At 41.9% G+C, this 18,066-nt stretch overlaps 1 protein-coding gene across 3 annotated transcripts in view; it reads right to left on the reverse strand.

Annotated features, from left to right (window-relative positions):
• snd1 (staphylococcal nuclease and tudor domain containing 1) overlaps positions 1-18,066 on the reverse strand; it is a 131,051-nt gene that overhangs the window by 103,632 nt on the left and 9,353 nt on the right. For 2 of the 3 annotated variants that reach the window (XM_030783512.1, XM_030783496.1), the window contains exons 10-11: positions 14,306-14,410; positions 4,110-4,211 (exon numbers count right to left, since the gene is read on the reverse strand). In XM_030783512.1, the coding sequence (XP_030639372.1) occupies positions 4,110-4,211; positions 14,306-14,410 (207 nt within the window). The remainder of the gene's footprint in view (positions 1-4,109; positions 4,212-14,305; positions 14,411-18,066) is intronic. The other variant, XM_030783504.1, reaches the window with a different exon arrangement.

The raw sequence follows: 18,066 nt of genomic DNA on the forward strand, positions 1-18,066 counted from the left end.
TATTAACCCAAAACAATGTCAGGACTACCACAAAAAATAACCAGCAAAATTCTCACAACTAAAACGAAAATCTCCAAGTTCATACGACAATCACTCCTCTCCCTTATTCCCTTCTCCCTGTTGCCCTTTCCCCTTTCTCCCTCATTTGTGAGGTTCAATTCGCTCAGAGAATAACAGTGTGGCCTAGTCTGATGGACATAATGGGAATTCATTAGAACCCCGAATCCTGTAGAAACACTCATTTCCTTACAGCAACAGCTAAGCCTTACTGCACTGAGCCTCATCAACAAATAACATGGTTTCTCTGAAAATTATTGCGGAGTTGTTTTTTTTTTATTATTATTATTCTTCCTTTTTTCCTCTTTCTTTCTCTCCCCCTCTAAAATCTGTGCATCGTTTAGAGTCGTGCTTCATTGGGCGTGGGTAATGAGCTCAGATGAGCGACACTGTGTCCCTCTTAAAGAACGAAAAACAGGAACAATTCCCCACTCACACCCCCCCCCCCCCCCCCCCCCCCCGCTTCAAAAAGGGAACTGATGTGCCAATGAGAGAGCTCTTTCCCCGCTGTGCAAGGGGCAGGGAAATGGAGAGGCCATTTGGGAGGAGATGAGAGATTAAAAGGTTTTACAAAGCCATGTCTGATTAAGGCTGGTGCTCCACAGACGGTGGCGGCGGAGATGAGCTGATAGGGGGGGGGGGAGTCATTTATGGGAGACCCCCTGAGGGAAAAGAGAGGGTCAGGAGCAAGTCTGATAACGCACACAGGACAAGGATGAGGATGCAGGCATTAAGATCAAAACTACGGTGGCTAGGAGATGCTTTTCTTGAGAGGCATGTTCGTGAGAGAGGGATGAAATGAGTTAGCAGTCAGTTCAGGCAAATACAAATACAATTTAGAACTAAAGCAATTCAAAGTGATGTGAACTGAAACTGAATTAGGCAAACGTGTAAAAATGTATGGAGGGAGAGGGAGAGAGACAGAGCAAGGGAGACAGCTAGAGAGAGAGAAAGAGAGAGAGAGAGAGAGAGAGAGAGAGAGCGAGCAAAGCAGGAATAGCTAAACCTGTGCTTTCAAGCCAGCTTATAGAGCACAGCGTTCAGTTCAATATGCTACCACTAGGTGTACTTGGCAAACTCTGTAATGCATATTTTATGGATTAAAAGTGAGCTGCTCTCCTCAAGCACAGCTGTAATTCCCTTTAAATCCCAGACAGGAGAAGATGACTTCATACTACTGCAGTGCTTAAAGAGACGCCCCTAGTGTTGGCTCCTTAATACGACCGATTACAGTTTACTGGAGAGTACTGCTCACAAGCACAAGAGTCATGTCCCAGTTGGGATTTGAACCTATAAAAAAAAAAAAAAACCTCACCCACTGCAAAAAAAAAACCAAAAAAAAAAAAAAAAAACCACCAAAACCCTCACACTTCAACAAAGACGTTAAACATCCTCACTCTCTCTCTGACACTCACTCACACACACACACTCACACACACACACACTCACACACACACACACACACACACACACAAAAAAAAATAAAATAAAAACTGCAAAATGCTTGCAGTACACTCACACACACATAACAGGAGCCACTTGGAGCGGTCGGGATTATCCGAATGTGCTCTTTCCTGATAAGTGGATTAATGCAACGTTTTCATTTGACTTTTTCGCTGAGGCTGAGACCCTGTACAGAAGCACTACTTATAAAGTTAGCCAAATCTAGCTGTGGATTATGTCACGTCTGAGCACCGTTTCAATAGGGGTGCTAAGAGAGGAAAGCAGTTCTCTGCAGATTTACCTTAATTACCCAGCACACAGAAACTTCTCTACCCTCACATCCTCTCTGCTCTCCTCTCAAAAGGGAGCGTATGACCTGAAACAGATTCCACACACTTTTTTTTTTTATCTTCCTTTTTTTTCTTCCCCCAACTGCTCCATACATCTACAAAGATGGCTCAAAGAAAGCCCTCTTTCTGCCCAGCCCCCCCCCGACTTTCTCATCGTGATGTGAGAACGGAGCAGGAGTGAATGTATTCTCAGAGGTATGTTTCTTGCCTTTCACTGCTTTCCCTGCATACACTCGCAAGCAGGTGCAACGTGACCCTTGACTTCTGTGAAACATCTTTAAAGGGGGATTGGCACAGGAGAAAAATGCCCTCAGTCTGAACCTCATTTCCACGGCGCCTGGTAGAGGATTCCCTCTGGATTTTGCTGAGATGATACCTAGTTAGACTAATGAAGCCAGAATCCACCAACAGGGACCCCGCATATCCTTGCTTCTGAATCATAAGGTCTCTTAAAATACACCCAAGCATGGTGTCAAGTCCCAATTACCTCGATGATGAGTTTAAGAGTAGTTCTTAAGTGTTTCAAGCACTTCTACAGCTGTAATGGGGAACGCAAGAGAGGTAGGCTACGACAGAGGCTCTGTGATGGAGATCAAGCTGATTTAGTGCGGCGTTTATTACCTTTTCCCATTTTTCAGTCCGATGCAAGCCGTTTGCTGTTCATCACAATTAGATTCCCTACAACCGCCACACAAATTTTTTAAAAATGTACCCATTTTAAGAGAGTCTTGTTTTCTGTCTAATTTTGTCACTGCTGTTGCTAGGGCACCGGGAACAGCTGGGGAGACACAAGAGGCTCTGCAGCTCTCTGCTCAATCTCTGGCCTAAACGCGTTTATTCATAGACCCTCTTGTGTCCTAGCAACAACAAAATGAAACAAACAGAATGTTTTAAAGATCAGTGATTGTACTAGCTAAGTACAGAGAACTTTCTACTTGTTGAAGTCTCTTGCTGTTGGCAACTTATTAGTCTTCAACTTAACAACCACCTATGAGATGTATCCAGCTGAGGAATTGCCCCCCCCCCCTAAAAACCAAAGAAAAAAAAAGGGAGGGGGGACATTAGCAGAACTTAGCACACGTAAAATGTTCAAACGTCTCACGTGTGCTCGGTTTACATAAATCAATATAATCTCTTCATACAGAATGCACAGAGGATTAAAGGCTCTCCCAGAGGCAATATCCTCTTTCTCCAATCCATCCCCTTCATACTGAGATTCTAGACCTATACTAACCCTGCCTTTAGCCATAAAGCCATGCACTGTACATATCACGCACAGTTTTTCACAATAAAGCTCAATGTGCCACGGCATTTAGAAGCACGGAACAGGCAGATATTTACACCACCTTAGCAGCAGCGAGTGTGTGTGTGTGTGTGTGTGTGTGTGCGCGTACGTGTTCACTAATGACAGTGACTACACATACAAATGGCATTATATCAACTGCATCCTCCAGCTCTAGTCATTACCAGCCACATAAACACTTAACAGCATGGGCTAGGTGCACTTTAAACATAAAATAAACTTCCAGGACGTAAACTCACTTCGTGCATCCCATTACTCTTTAATGAGCACCAACACCATAAACATTGAGAATCCCAGGGCTTTCCGCACTGTTTTATCACCTAGTCACCCATCAGGGGTGTGGAATTACAACGACATCCGGCCCAATGGGACTGGAAACTGATCAAAACCAAAACTGCCAAACCATATGGACAGCCCCACACGTTCTCCTCTCAGACTGATCATTCACTGGAGGCTTTTGTTTTATTCTGCTGTTGTCTTATGGTGTGCAGTTTGCCCACGTTAGCATATATACATATGTTAGCTTAAGAGTGGATTTGGGAGTCTAAGCTGTTGTATTCGGTTGCTTTGGGTTCCCAGCTTGTGCAGACACATTATGAAGGCTTACAGATACATCTACACTGACAGGACTGAAGTGGTTCCAATGTTAGAACAGAATGAGAGAAAAAAAAGAATAATCTATTATCCACACAGCAGATCTTGGTCTGATATTTCACTTTGAAAGAAAAGAAAGGCTGATAAACTCTAAGTTGGACCGACAATGATATGGTGATCGTGGAGATTCCCAGACTCTCTACAACCTAGAGGCATGACAGGAGGATTCAAAAGTGGTCAGGTATAGAAGATGGAGAGGTTTGTAAGACTGCGCTTGTGACATTAACTACACACTAAAGCAAATGTCTTGACTTGCTCTAGTGTATTAGAGTAGGGATACATTCACATATTCTGGGTCATACCTTCTTTCCGATGAGCTTTTTCCTAAGGAATTCTCTTGCCTCAAACATGTAAGGAATGTCATAGAGTGGACGGAAGCGCTTGTCCTTGTCCTTGTTCTTCTCCTGTGAAGCAGGGGCAGAGAGAGAGAGAGAGAGAGAGACAGAGAGAAATGAACATCACATGACACCACTAGAAGAATACCCTGTCTCGTCAGACAGCCACACACATTAAAGCTTTTATACAAACACTGATTCTCAGATGATTCCTCCACCAAAAACAGAACCCCTATTGCTGCTTCTCCTCCACCTCCCCCAAAACATTCAGCCTTCCTTCCTCTTTCAATCCTCCCTTTTTTTTTTTAATCACCCATTCTTCTGTCTTTTCCACTCAGCCCTGCTGTCATGCAGGGATTGAATGAAGACTTGCCCTATTGTTCCTGTAGCTCACAGCATTCGGCATTGAATGACACAGCCCCACAATACTGCACACATTCCAGCACCACAAATAGAATCAAATTAGCATTTTTCTACAGAATTTGCCTCCTTCTGGTTGGGAAAAGACAAGAAAGGCATCCTTTTAGTAACATGCTTTTGGGCTACAGCAATCACACGTTCGCAGTGATATGAGAGAAGTAATCTTTCACATTACCGCCAACGTGTGATGGCTGTAGCCCAGAAGCATGTTATTAAAAGGATTCATGTCTTCTCATTCACAGACACCACCTTTAAAACCTAATTCTCATCGGTTCCCCACCGACGCTGTGCTGCCAGGTGTCGTCATGCAGACGGAACATTCTAGCTTTCAGAGCTCACAGCTACAAACTTCAGAAAGCGAAAGGTTATAGGAGGAATGACAGCGTGTCAGCCGATGACAACGTAAAACAATATGGCACATAAAGAATTTAGTATGCCATGTCCCCTAAGGCTTAAAATGGTCTCCTGTCTTCTGAGCTGGGTTAATACAGCCAATGTACATGACTCACAAAAGGATCGATTTAAAAAAAAAAAAAAAAAAAGGGATTTTATATGATAATAGCACTTCTCATAGATGTGGCCCATCCACTGAGGAAGAAGAAAATGGTCAATATGGCAAAGAACTGAGCCAATTAAAAAATATGTGGAGTTTGCTCAAAGGAAAAGAAATGTGAAATTCTCCCGGTGAAAGAGAGGACAACCCACTTTCAGCCCAACTATAAATATCCATGGCGATTCCTTTCCCTTGGGCAAAACATGGAGAGACCACATGGGTTTGTGTGAGGGAGCCTCTCCCCCTCTCTCTCCGAATGTGTGTGTGTGCACTGACACATGTGCATGTGTGTGTGTGTGTCTGTGTGTGTGTGTGTGTGTTTGTGGGGAGGGGGGGTTGGCTGAGACATGTCTTTATATCACCTTGTGTGAGGTCATGTTGATTTGAGTGTGGTTTGTGGTTAAGCGTCACCAGTGTGGGTGTTTTGAGGTGGAGTTGGGAGGGGGACACACACACACAACAAAAAGATAGTGCTCTGTCTGCAAACCAGCAGAGCAGATTTCAGCATTTCCCTGGGTGGCTGAGCATCCATTGATTTGTTGAAGTCATGCAACACTTGACCCATATGATAGGGTTAATGTAGTTTGTGAAGATGCTGTACACATAGCCATACGTGTCCCCATAAGTAGGGGGGGTGGGGGGTGAGAGATCAGCAAACCATCATTCAAATCGTAGAAACAACAAAACAAAAATTATACATGGAATTGCAGACACTGATCAAACTTTCATTGTCAGTCTGATCTCGGGCTCTGTGTAATGGTGCAATACAGAGAAATTCTGAGAAAATCCCTAAAGTTGGATTAAGTCAAAAGGACAGAGAAAGTCTCACAGGGCTTGGAAAATCAGCTGTTGGTTATGGGGTGGATAGAGTTTGTGTACATAGAGAGATGACATCAGTCCATACGCTTAGGAAAGGATTCACAATTCATTTGCTGATAATAAAATGAGGAGAGACATTGACAGGAGAAAAATGGGTTCCGAAAATCAATGCCGTATGTGTCATTTCATCATTAGCACAGGTTTGAATTATGAATCCTTTTACTACGCCAACAGACCGAAGTCACACTGAAAAGTTCACAAACTAAATCCACCCCATAACAGAAGCCCCCGAACAAAATTTTAAGAAGTGATTAAGAAGTTTTTGGAGATTTTCAAAAAAAAACCCTGAATGATCAATGGTTTGACTGGAGACACATAACCAAAGCACTGCACACATTTAACACAATCATATTGGGCATTAATGCGACAGACAATTTCAAATTTCTTCATTCAACTTGTCTGTTTCAAACAGGAAACATTCATCTAAAAGTACTCAAAGAAAAGTAAGCATTCATCTTAATCTTGCTGCCCAAGTTCTTTCCCTAGCAATAATAAATCAGAAAATACTAGACTGATAAGACAGCAGGAGGAAGCCCTATAGAGCCCTTATCTCAGTGTTTAAGAGCCTTTTATTCACTACTCTAGAAGTGCCTAGTGAGCAAAGACACAACCAACAGTCAGCTTTTCCATTAGTCATGAGTTTGGGTTATGTCAGGTTGTGAGAGTTTGAAAGAAAAGCACAGGTAGTCTGATTTTGGCCAAGTTGGGTTTTTTTTGTTTTGGGTTTTTTTTGTTGTTGTTTTTTTTTTTTTGAATGAGTAACAGAGGTGATGGCAAAAAATTGCATCCTTAGCCTCCGAACTATGGAAAGTGGGTGTCACCGATAAATCACGCTCTTGTGTTCTTATTTCTCTCCCTCTCTATTTTGCTTTCTCTCTCTCGTTAGCTAGTCTCATTACCTGGAGGTGATAAATAGCTCAGAGAACAAATGTGACATTGAGGCAGGAAGAGAGATGAGTCCATGGCACATTCAGGCACTCCCATCAGGCAGTAATCTCAAAGGCACCCTACAACCTCAGAATAACCAATCAAACCCTCACAACACACACAGAAATGAGAAATAACCAATCAGAACCTCACCAGAGATGGCAACCAATAAGAACTTGGCTGGAGTGAAGTTAATGAGTCAATCTGAACCTCACTGGATGGGCGAATGAGAAACAGCCAATGGAAACTTCACTGGAGACAAACTAATGAGAAAGAACCAAGAGTAATTCAAGAGAATCCCATCTACATTGAGACAAACAATCCTAGCGCTGCCCTCCACATATATGAGTATCATGCAAAATGCCAAATTCTTAATGACAAATGCAAACATTATAAGCATCACAACCTACAACAGTATATGATATTAAGGACCATGATTAGGGCATAAACACTACTGTATCTCTCTCACTATAAAAAGCTTTTGCACTGGCCAGAGAACCATAATGTGTAACTGCTTATATGCTCACAAAGACGGCATTGCATAACATCCAGCATTTAGACCAGGCATCTGTCTGAGCCCTCTAAAATACAAGATGTACAAGACATACAGGAGCAGGAAAGAAAAGAGAGCAGCGGAGACAAAGAGAGAGACTGGCCTTGAAAAGTCATTCTGACATTATAAAGTAACAGACAGTACAAACCTGACAACTCTGAATTCACTGTCATTCAGTATCTATGCAACCAGGAAACATAACTCATGACCCAACCACCAGTCATAATCATATCTACAGTCCATATCTACTCCATTAATTTCAGGAAACTGGTAACATACTGTATTGATTTTCTATTACTGAGGATTATGGTTTGTTGGGACAAAAGATAGACAAAAACAAACCACAAATTCTATTCTCGGTACTGTGATCAAATCAAAAGCCGGATTAGCTGTCTTTTGGGGTGGGTACAAACTTTCCTCCAACCCTGACACAGAGGACAGTGATCTGAGGGAGAGAGGCAAGCCAGTCATAGCTGAGATGAGTCATACAGGCTATAGTAACCCCAGACAGAGGCCAGTGCACTGCAATGGCCTGGCATCAGCACGTGCACACACAGACGCAAACGCACACTCACACTTCAGAAAACACAAGCTTACATCAAGACCCATGTAAAAACATTGACCATGAGCCCTCTGCTCAAAACACACTTACAAATAAACTCTCATACTGATAATTACATACAAACACACACACATATGCACATATACACACACATGCGCGCGCGCGCGCGCGCACGCACACACACACACGCGCACGCACACACGCGCACACACGCGCACACACGCGCACACGCGCACACACGCACACACGCACACTGAGGGAGACCATGTCAGGTTGATTTGATTATATAAAAAACACATATAGAGTTGTTATTATATAAAAGACTTTGGCTATTTTTTACGCTCAACACCTAAGGAACTGCTGCAAACGCAAGCGAGTGCATGCACACACACACACACACACACTGTAGGAGTAGTGATGACTCACTAAGCTGCACTGACATAACCCCCTCCCTCCCTCTCCAGTCTCTCTCTGCACATCCTAGCGTGGAGCCCTAAAAAGCTGACACTAACATACTGCTCAAAATAGCTCCCATCTCAAAAATAAGCCACATCTGACGACAGAAAAGAAAAAGAAAAAAAAAAGTGTCTGTGGCACGTGAAGTCACGTTTCACTGCGGCTCGCGTCATTGGCTTTCGAGCGTGTCACTCTCGGGCACATGGTGTCCCCAGGCAGGGGGAAGTCCCAGCCCACCATGACAGGCCTGCGGGGCAGTGGATGAGATGAGAGGGACTGGGCAGCTGCTGTCAGAGCTCATCTCTACACTGTTCACCACAGCTGGCCCTGGATCCCCCCCAAAAGTCCTCACACAGGAAGAGGAATGGTCCAGGGGGAGGGACACACACACACACACACACACACACACACACACACTTCCTCGTCAGCCAAGATAGAGCAGGCTGGAACACACATACACACATTTCTTAGGCTAAGAGGGTTTGAGAACGTATGTGTGTGCACTCAAACATAAGCACACAGTTCTCAAACAGACACAGGGATCCCGAGGCTGGCCCGGGGTCGATTTTGTCACTTTGAGTTTGAGTTTTTACTGACGGAGGGTGGAGGAGCTCTGTTTCAGGCACTGCGCTGAAGTGAAGAGGACCAAATCACAGATAATGAACACTTAAAAGAACAGTGGCCGCAGAGACATCCCTCATGCACATACACAACAAATTCACACAAAACGCACAAATGACCACAAGAGAAAACGTATCTAGTAGTAGTGATGAATTTAAATAAAGAATTTTTAAAAAGTGCTTATGGGGTTACGGTGTGGTGAAATACCCACAACGTTAAATCTTCTCGTAATGTGATTATGCAACCATAGCACTGGCTCAGTTTAGCTCGCTTGAAAAAGCCACACACTCATCTTTCAGTACGTGTGTCTAAGTTGAAGAGCAAGACAGAATGAGACAGGGGTGGAAGGAATTGTCCCATTATGTATACTTGCTAAAATTCTTTTAAATGAATAGAAATTTAAATTTCATGCATAATTTAAATTGATGAGGTCTACTCAATATTTTTCATTCACTTAGTATTTTATCTAGAATTACTTCTATTTGCATTCTGTATCACTGATATTTGTCAAAGGTGACAACGATTGTTGTCGAACTGAAACCTGACACTCAGCCACTTATTTTTCTTCTTCTTACAAGAAGAAACTGACAGCTTTCAAACAAAAAGGAACATTTTTTCACTGTACAAATTTACAGCTCAGTATTTCCCTATTCACTGTAAAACATGGAACATCCCCGGTGTGAGGTTTTTCACGTTACGTGGGACACGTAATATAATTTCTCAGCATCAAGGCAGGGTTAGAAGATGAGAATAACAGAGGACAAAGTAATGGTGACAGTGACTTCTACAGAGTGATCGCTTAACACAGGGTGTGGAGTCAGGACACAGTCAACAATATCATTACCAAATAAAGGATACTTTGACCTATCAAATCCGGCTTTCTCACACTGTACGCATAGAGAAGCCGGCACCTCCTGAGAACAAGACGTACAAACACTATAGACCTGCAACCATAGCACTGTTTCTCTCCCTCTTTCTTTCTCTCTTTCTCTCTCTCTCTCTCCGCACAGAGCACTGTGAAATGGAGCACAAAGCACATGCTGTCTAAGCATCTGGTGCAGCCCGTACCACAGCAGCACTGCACACACACATGGCAGTGAACAGCAGGGGGCCAGAGCAAAGGAGTACAACTCCAGCCTCACTCACATACACTCTGTCCTTACAGCATCTACTGAGGATCAAACAGATTTACAGCTTACTCCTACACTCAGTAACAGCAAAAAAAAAAAAAAAAAAAAAACAACGTATGCATATTTACTGGGTTTTTTGAGAGAAATCTGCATGGTTTACGCATTCCCCTTGTTTGAAATAGGCCTGAGAAGATTGGAGCCATTTCGGGTGAGGATTTATAAACTGATCTGTCTTGTAGTGTCACATTTGGAAATGCAGGACTACTAGAGCAAGACAAACACTATAATAACATTTTAATCTGGAAAAGAGTTACGCTCTACGTAAACAAGAGTAATCTGTCACACCAACTTCACAATCCCGTAACCGAATTTGAGAATACGCTTTGTCTTGTGAATTTCCGTCGAAAACTTGTGTAAAAGGATTAAAAAAATGCAGAGGAAAAAAATGTCTTCATTTTTCTCTCTGTAATCCAGAAAGACTTGCATATTTTAAATCAAAAGGTCTTCTCTAAAGCTGGTTTTGTTTTAAGCATCTAACTCAAAGACACATCTACAGTTAGGTGGGAATGGGAGCCTTAACCAGCCACTCTTCAGTACAGAGTCAAGACCTTCATACCTACAAATCAAACATGCAGCCCCCCAAAGGCAAAGACGGACTTGAGATTGTAACTTGTGCTCACGTCGCACTTAAGTCACACAGAGTGACTTGAGACTTGACTCAAGACTCGACTTCGAGATCTGAGACTGGTGAACAATCTTTATTTTTTGCATTTTTTGGTGCATTAACATTAAGGAAATGTCTGACGAGCTGGATGTCACTCCCTCCCTTATTATCATGCATAACGTTACGTGTGCATGCAGCCACAGATGACTGTAAGCTGCAGCAACAACACAGTGACCATGGCAAGTACATGGTGAGCACTGCTGTGCCATTTGTGATAACCTTTGGCTACAATGCCTTCACACGAGGCCAAAACAAAAGAATGGCTAAATGCAAGGTGTGCAGTATTAAAATAAAGGATGTTGAATCAACCACATCAAATTTTATCAGGCTCCTCAAAATGTGCCCGAATAGGTCAGTCACTTTTATAAAGTGAAAGAAAACGTTAGCAACCTATGGACAGTTAACAAACACGTTAGTTCAGCATCAGCTATCTAACATTAACTTGTTACTAGCTTTGTAGATGAGGGAGGTTAACTTGATTAGATTGGCGTTAGCTGAATATTTTGAAAAGATGAGTGAATGTTGCAAAATGCAGTTAACTTTTCAAAGGATAGCTTTCATTGTGTGGTTTTTCATATTGCATTGCAACAGTCTGTTTCAAGTGATTATATACCAAACAACTAATTAGTGCTGATACTGTAATAGTGCTGCTAATAGATAAAGGAGTGATAATGCAGTACCCGCTTTGAATTCCTTAGATTTCCCTTTCACTTTTGAACATTTGTGATGGCTGATCAGCAGACTGAGAAATCTAGTGATGTTTCATTATCATATGATAAAATCACTGCATTTGTTGAACTTTTAGTCTAAGCAGACCGGATGGCATGCAGCAGATGATAGAATGCTCATTACAACCATTGAGACTTGACTTGGACTTGTAACCAAAGACTTCAGACTTGACTTGGACTCTAGCTCAAAGACTTGGAATTTGACTTGGATGTGCAAAAAATGACTTGTGAGCATCTCTGCGCAAAGGACAGGTCTATCCTGTCTATCAGTCAGCATATCTAACAACTGGCCTCTTGGAATTTTTAATGGTTTAATACTTCGTCCCATTCAGTCGATTTTACGCACAGCAGTTATAAAAAATTTTCACAGTAAATCAGCAACAACAAAATTCATCATTCACATCAGAATGTTCCCACAGGATCCGTTTCTGTTTGAGCAAGTTGAGGTTTCATTTTTATTTTCAAGCACTACAATAGATCATTGTAAAACATGTGTGTTCAAGCAATTTATACAGGTTTCACCTTCTCTGTCATACATGAATATCTACCATGACTTCTCTTCCCAACCATCTGTTTCTTTCACAGCCTTACCCTCCAGTCTCTTTCACTGTTTCATGAAAGTCAAAGTCAAAAAGCAGCTGATTCAAAACTAACATCCATTGCCCATTCATTCTTATGTTGACTCGAACCACATACTATAAAACTAGCATATTTTCTGAGTCAGTGACTCTTGCTGCTAAAAGCCATCTTTAAACCAGTGATTAAATATAGTAAACATTGTCTGGCTCAGAGAGCATCTTTCAATTAATGTCTCCTAATTTCATTGTACACATAAATACTAACCCTATTTGCTGTTGAGATTTCACAGTAAAATCTTTATTTCTAGAGGCTGCTGGGAGGCTAAAGTTCTCAGTGGTCTTTAATAACAGGGGAGTCACAGTCTCAGTAGATTCTCACACATAATTTAAGACTGTAACATCTGATTATCTCTAAACACGAAGTATCAGCACCACAGCAATCTAATCTGTTTACTGAAATATGCACAAGCTTTCATATCCCTTCCCTTTTTTCTTTTTTCAAAACAAACTGACCAGCATGTCTTTACAAGAAAATGCAAAATGAAGCAATTTTTTTTCTTTTTTTTTTGGCCTAGCTGACTAGCGGTCTCTTCAAAGAGTGAATAAATAAAGTACATGAAATTGCTTTGAGACATTTTACAAGCTCGATGTCTATCTATGCTTTTCTGATATAAGCCTGTGTTTCAGATGTGAAAACATTGTAATCTTTATTGTTCTGTAATCTTTCCTGATCTGATTAAATCGATCTTACAGCGGTCAGGACCTACATGCACTCTGAAATAAACTAAAACCCCATCAGTGCCCGGGGACCCATTGATAGAGAACTAGGTCCTCACACTCCTGTGGATTTTCATAGAATCTGAGTGACAGATGCATTTGGAGGCGGAGCATAACTAACAAATATGCATACTATACATATACATTAACAAAGGGTCATGGTGAAAAAGAGAAAAGACGAAACAAATCCCTGATTAAAACCTTGATCAGATAACGTTCAGCTCTCACAGTGAAGCGAGTGAAAAGATCCCAAACTAAACTGCTCAACCCGTATTTCTGTTCTTCACTTCAAACGTAGACAGCCCGTGTCACTTCTTCCTTCAGTGCAGCACCCAGTCCTCCAGGCATGAAAAGACTGTCCCTTAAGCACACTCATTTTCTAACACGCTGAGTCATCTTGGCTGTTACACAGAGGTTGAAGGTCATGCCAAAGCCAGCTAATTCCACAGAGATTCATTTTAGAACTGAAGGCTATATTTAGCTGTTCTTATTCTATCATTAAACCCTTCAGGAAAGAGCACTCATCCTTTTTTTTTTTTCCTCTATATATCTGAGGCATGTGCGTTTAATCTCACTTTAAGACAATCATGCCTTAAATTCATAGCAAAGAATTCCTGACACACAAGATGATATTTACTTACACATAAGCAAAACTGTATGTCTGAGTGTATGTTGTCATTAGAGTGTAACTGCAGCACATTATGCCGTGTACGTTTGAGTTGCATTCACAGACCTATTTTATACTAGTGGTTGACACATATCTGTAAAACATGGAGCATGTAGGTTCCTTATGGCATAGATGGGAGTTTGCATTGACGTACATTTTAAGCGTGTGTGTAAGAGAAAGGGTGATAGAAAGACAGGAAATGATCTATCAGAGCTTTGGCTGCAGTGCAGCAGCCGAGGGGGGAGGCAGGAGTCAGGAGTAAGAGTAAAGGGTGGGGGTTTCGGGGGGGGGGAGGGGTCATTGGCTCACTAGCACACCTCTGTGTTGACCAGGGGGAGTGCACGGAGCATGGGAGCAGTGTGCTGCAGTCACTTTGAAAGATGTATGAAGTGGTGAGGAATGCCCTTTTAAGAGACTGAGGGGAAGAGAAAAGCCACCACATCAGCGCTTTCAAAACACTGCATCTGACAGCAAGCACCCTGTGGATTCAGTAATGGCCTTAAAGCTGGAACCTCCAAGGACAACTCGACGAACAACACACAAACAAACACATGCACACACACACACCCCATTTCGGTAAGATCATACCTCTCCTTCGTTCCTGGGGGGTCGGATGCTGGACAAGTGGATGGTCTTATATTCGCCGGAGTTCAGCTTCACCACGATGGCATCAGCATTCACCACTTGCATCACCTGGAGGACGAAAGAGTGAAGGCAAGGAAGAAAGAAAAAAGGATGATGGAGGGAAAGAGAGATGGGGAGAGACAGCAAAAGAGAGAGAGTGAAAGAGAGGAAGAAAGACAAAGAGAAGTGTTAACCCAGTCACTACTCAACTTGGGAAACATACAGGACAGCTTACTTCCAGAGAAAGAGCGTTTAAGTTAATGTGAGTCATGATTGACAAAAAAAAAAAAAAAAAAAAAAAGAGAGAGAGAGAAGAAATCACTTCACCCAGCGTCTGATGACAAATGTTTACTGCCATTTCTCCAGGAATCAGATGCTGTGATAAGTCCATTATCCAGCCATTACACTAGCGCGAGAAAAGGCGAGACCAACCAGCAGACAAATAAGAGAGAAGAAAACAAAACAGCCCATTTCGTTTGAGCAGCAAGTCGTGAGTGACAGGGATAAAATAAAGCGTTTAGACCCATGCCAAAGCATTTGTTTAGCAGCAGCACTCTTCAAATAAACACAGACGTTAGAGGAAGAGAGTAAATATTGCATATGGGCACCCTCCCTGGAGAGGAACGACGTGTTGGATTAGAAAGAGAGAGAGAGAGACAGAGAGAGGAAAAAAAGACTTCATTATGGAGTAAAAGAGCCTTAGGTGCCGGTGATCTGAACATACAAATGCTGAAATGATCCAACACTGGAGTAAGAACCAGGGGCAACTGATATCTGCACACAGACTGATCCCTCATACAGGGAGTGCTCTATAAGGGCAAATCTGTATAATGTATTGGTGTCAAAAAAAACTTCAACGATCAGGTGAAACCTACTGAATCACAAACACAAATCCGTAAGCTGCGCATCCGAGCTGAGGGCAAAAGCGCAGCTAATAAAGATGTATGTTTGGGGTTTGAAGCAGAAATAAAGATCTTATTGACATCATTTTCATGGCCCTCTAAAACAGATCATTCAGCCATTAACTGAGCCATGAGGATGAAAATAACACACACACACAAACACACATACACGCACACCCACACAGCCTGTTTCAGCTCTCCATCACTGAGAATGTTCCCTAAACACACAAACACACCACACTCACGCACACACAATCTTATCAACAAGGTCATATGGGAGAAAAAAAAATCTCTTTTCCCGTCCGTTTGTGCTGAAATCTGTGTGGAGACGAGTGTGGATGTGCTGGAAATGGCTGGCCAGCACATTTGCTGGTTAATTAGCAGCTGCATATGCACAGGATTGCACCGCAAGCTGCCAAAAGGGACATCCATGCCCCATGACTCACACCACGGTCAACTGCAGCAGGGAGGTACTGCCACCTACAGCCTGCAGCTGGAACTACATCCTGTAAACACTGGACCAAGACTGCCCTTTGTTCCTGTGGTCTAGCCTTGACATTATCCGACTGCGCATCAGAGCAATGACAATTAACGATATTCAATCAGACAGACAAGACTGCCAGTGAAACTCCAACAGCCTGAGGAGTAGAATCTGGAAGCAGCAGTATGGCCAAGAATCATTGTATCTTCTCCTTTTTTCAATGAAACTGTCAGTAATGCTTGATAATGTTCAGTCGTGTCTGTGCTTGAAGCCCCTGTAACACACTGCTCTCTCAGAGTCTCTATTAAATACTGGGGACAGGATGGCCAAATATCTAAACATTTGAGCTACGAAGTAGGAAAGTACAAACCTGCTGTGTTGCGAGCATGTAACGTAAAACGTTTCATCTTAACAAAATCATACGCTACAAATTGGCTCAAGGAGTTCTAGTACTTGCTTATTAAAGCCGACTATTAAATCGCAAAAGGACGACGTCCCTCTCTATTCATTAAAACTGCAGAAAGGACAGTTACACTAGTAATATCACTCTCCTCTCCTTAAGTGCAGTAAAATGTGTCCTGAATTCAATCTAAAATGACATTGAATTGAAGACAGCATATTGGGAGAGAAATCGTATTCAATGATACAGCGAGAATGGAACTCAACAGAGCAGATTATCTGTATGTAATTGAATTACCTCTTCTCTACACAGATGTCTTAATGATTAAATGAGATGAGGAGCAGGTCAACCAAAGCAAGCACATTTATCTGAACTGAAGAAATGAACCAACGGACCTAAATGTAAGGTCAACCCAAACTGAGAATGGGTTAAACTGAGGCAGGAGAATTAGTAATGTTTGGGAACACATGAATAATATATAAACCTTATACAGCCAAGGGTTAAAATTGATTTAAATAGTTGCATTTGCATTACAGACTGCTTTTACCATTATGATCCAAAAGAACATTCGGTTAAACAAAACAGAGATGGATGGAACTGAGTTCATTTCAGCGTGCTTGTTTTTTTTTTTTTTTTTATCTTAGGGGCTGCACCTTATCACGCAAGAACTGTTGATGAAAATGTAGTTATTTTCTGACAAACATAAAAGTAACGGCTTTATTGTAATCCTACGACCCTTGTGAAACCTACTGGAATTATGAGACAATAAAAACTACCAGCCCATATCCTGAAAAATCCTGTTCATTGAAATACCTTAGACACAACTCCCAGCTTTGCTTTTGTTTTTAAAGCCCAACACGCAGCATAACAATATGCACTTCTACATTCTGAGACTCACACACACACAAAAAAATAAACACACACAAACAAACACACACACACACACACCCCTGAGGCCAGCCTAAATCTGATATAAATGTTTTATTCTTCAGTGCTGCTCTTTTCTGACTCAGCGAAGTTTTTATGAACAAATTTCAAAACTCATACTGTAAGCACACTCCAAAGCACCATCTTTGCCTCATCAAAGCCCACTTACTTGGCTATTAAAAAACGTAATGTAACTCAGCGATTATCTGAGAGTACATACCTACACGACAGTTTATAATAATAAACACTGCTCAGTGTTCAACAATGAAAACAGTCCAGAAATCTGTAAGATGCCTCGGATATGATCTACATCATCTTGTTAAGTCGTATCAAACTAAACTCCAGTCAGCATCACAGTGGTGGATTCCTTACTCTATGTACCTTCACTCTATTGTATGTCAAATTAAAATCTGCTTTGTTGCCATTTAAACCATCTTTGCCACAGCATGCACAATAGCCTTTAAAAGTGATGTGACAGGTCCCATGCCACTCATAAGAGGCTGGGAGAGACCTGGAGTTCTGCAATAATTGAGCAGGGGAGGGTTCAACACTAAAAGCTCAAAGGAATTAGCATAACACCCTGAAACAGCATTTCCTCACTTTCAGCTCCACAGATCTATAGGGCTTTGTTCTTTAGTTCTAGCTTAGCACTAAAACACCTGATTCCACCGATAAACAATCAAGCCCTTGACGAGTTGAATGGGGTCTATTAATGCCGGCTGAGAACACAAACAGAAAGTCCTGAGGGTCCTTCTGGCTGTAACAAACACAATTTTTTTTCCCTGAGTATGCACAAAAAAAAAAAAAAAAAGCCAACACCTGAGCTATCCAAGGACTGCTTCAAGTGAGCGTGGTCCTTCAGTGAATTATATAATGAATTCCTTGTACTGCTTATTTCTGTTGTGTTGTTTGAGGATCAAAAAAGGCTTTGGAAAAGAGGAAAATGCAAGAACAGTTAGTGTTTGTAAGGCAATGCATGCACTGAACGTGAAAGGGCATTTGTGATCACCTGATG

Source organism: Chanos chanos, chromosome 1 (genome assembly GCF_902362185.1).
Source record: "Chanos chanos chromosome 1, fChaCha1.1, whole genome shotgun sequence".
Taxonomy (NCBI): Eukaryota; Metazoa; Chordata; class Actinopteri; order Gonorynchiformes; family Chanidae; genus Chanos; species Chanos chanos.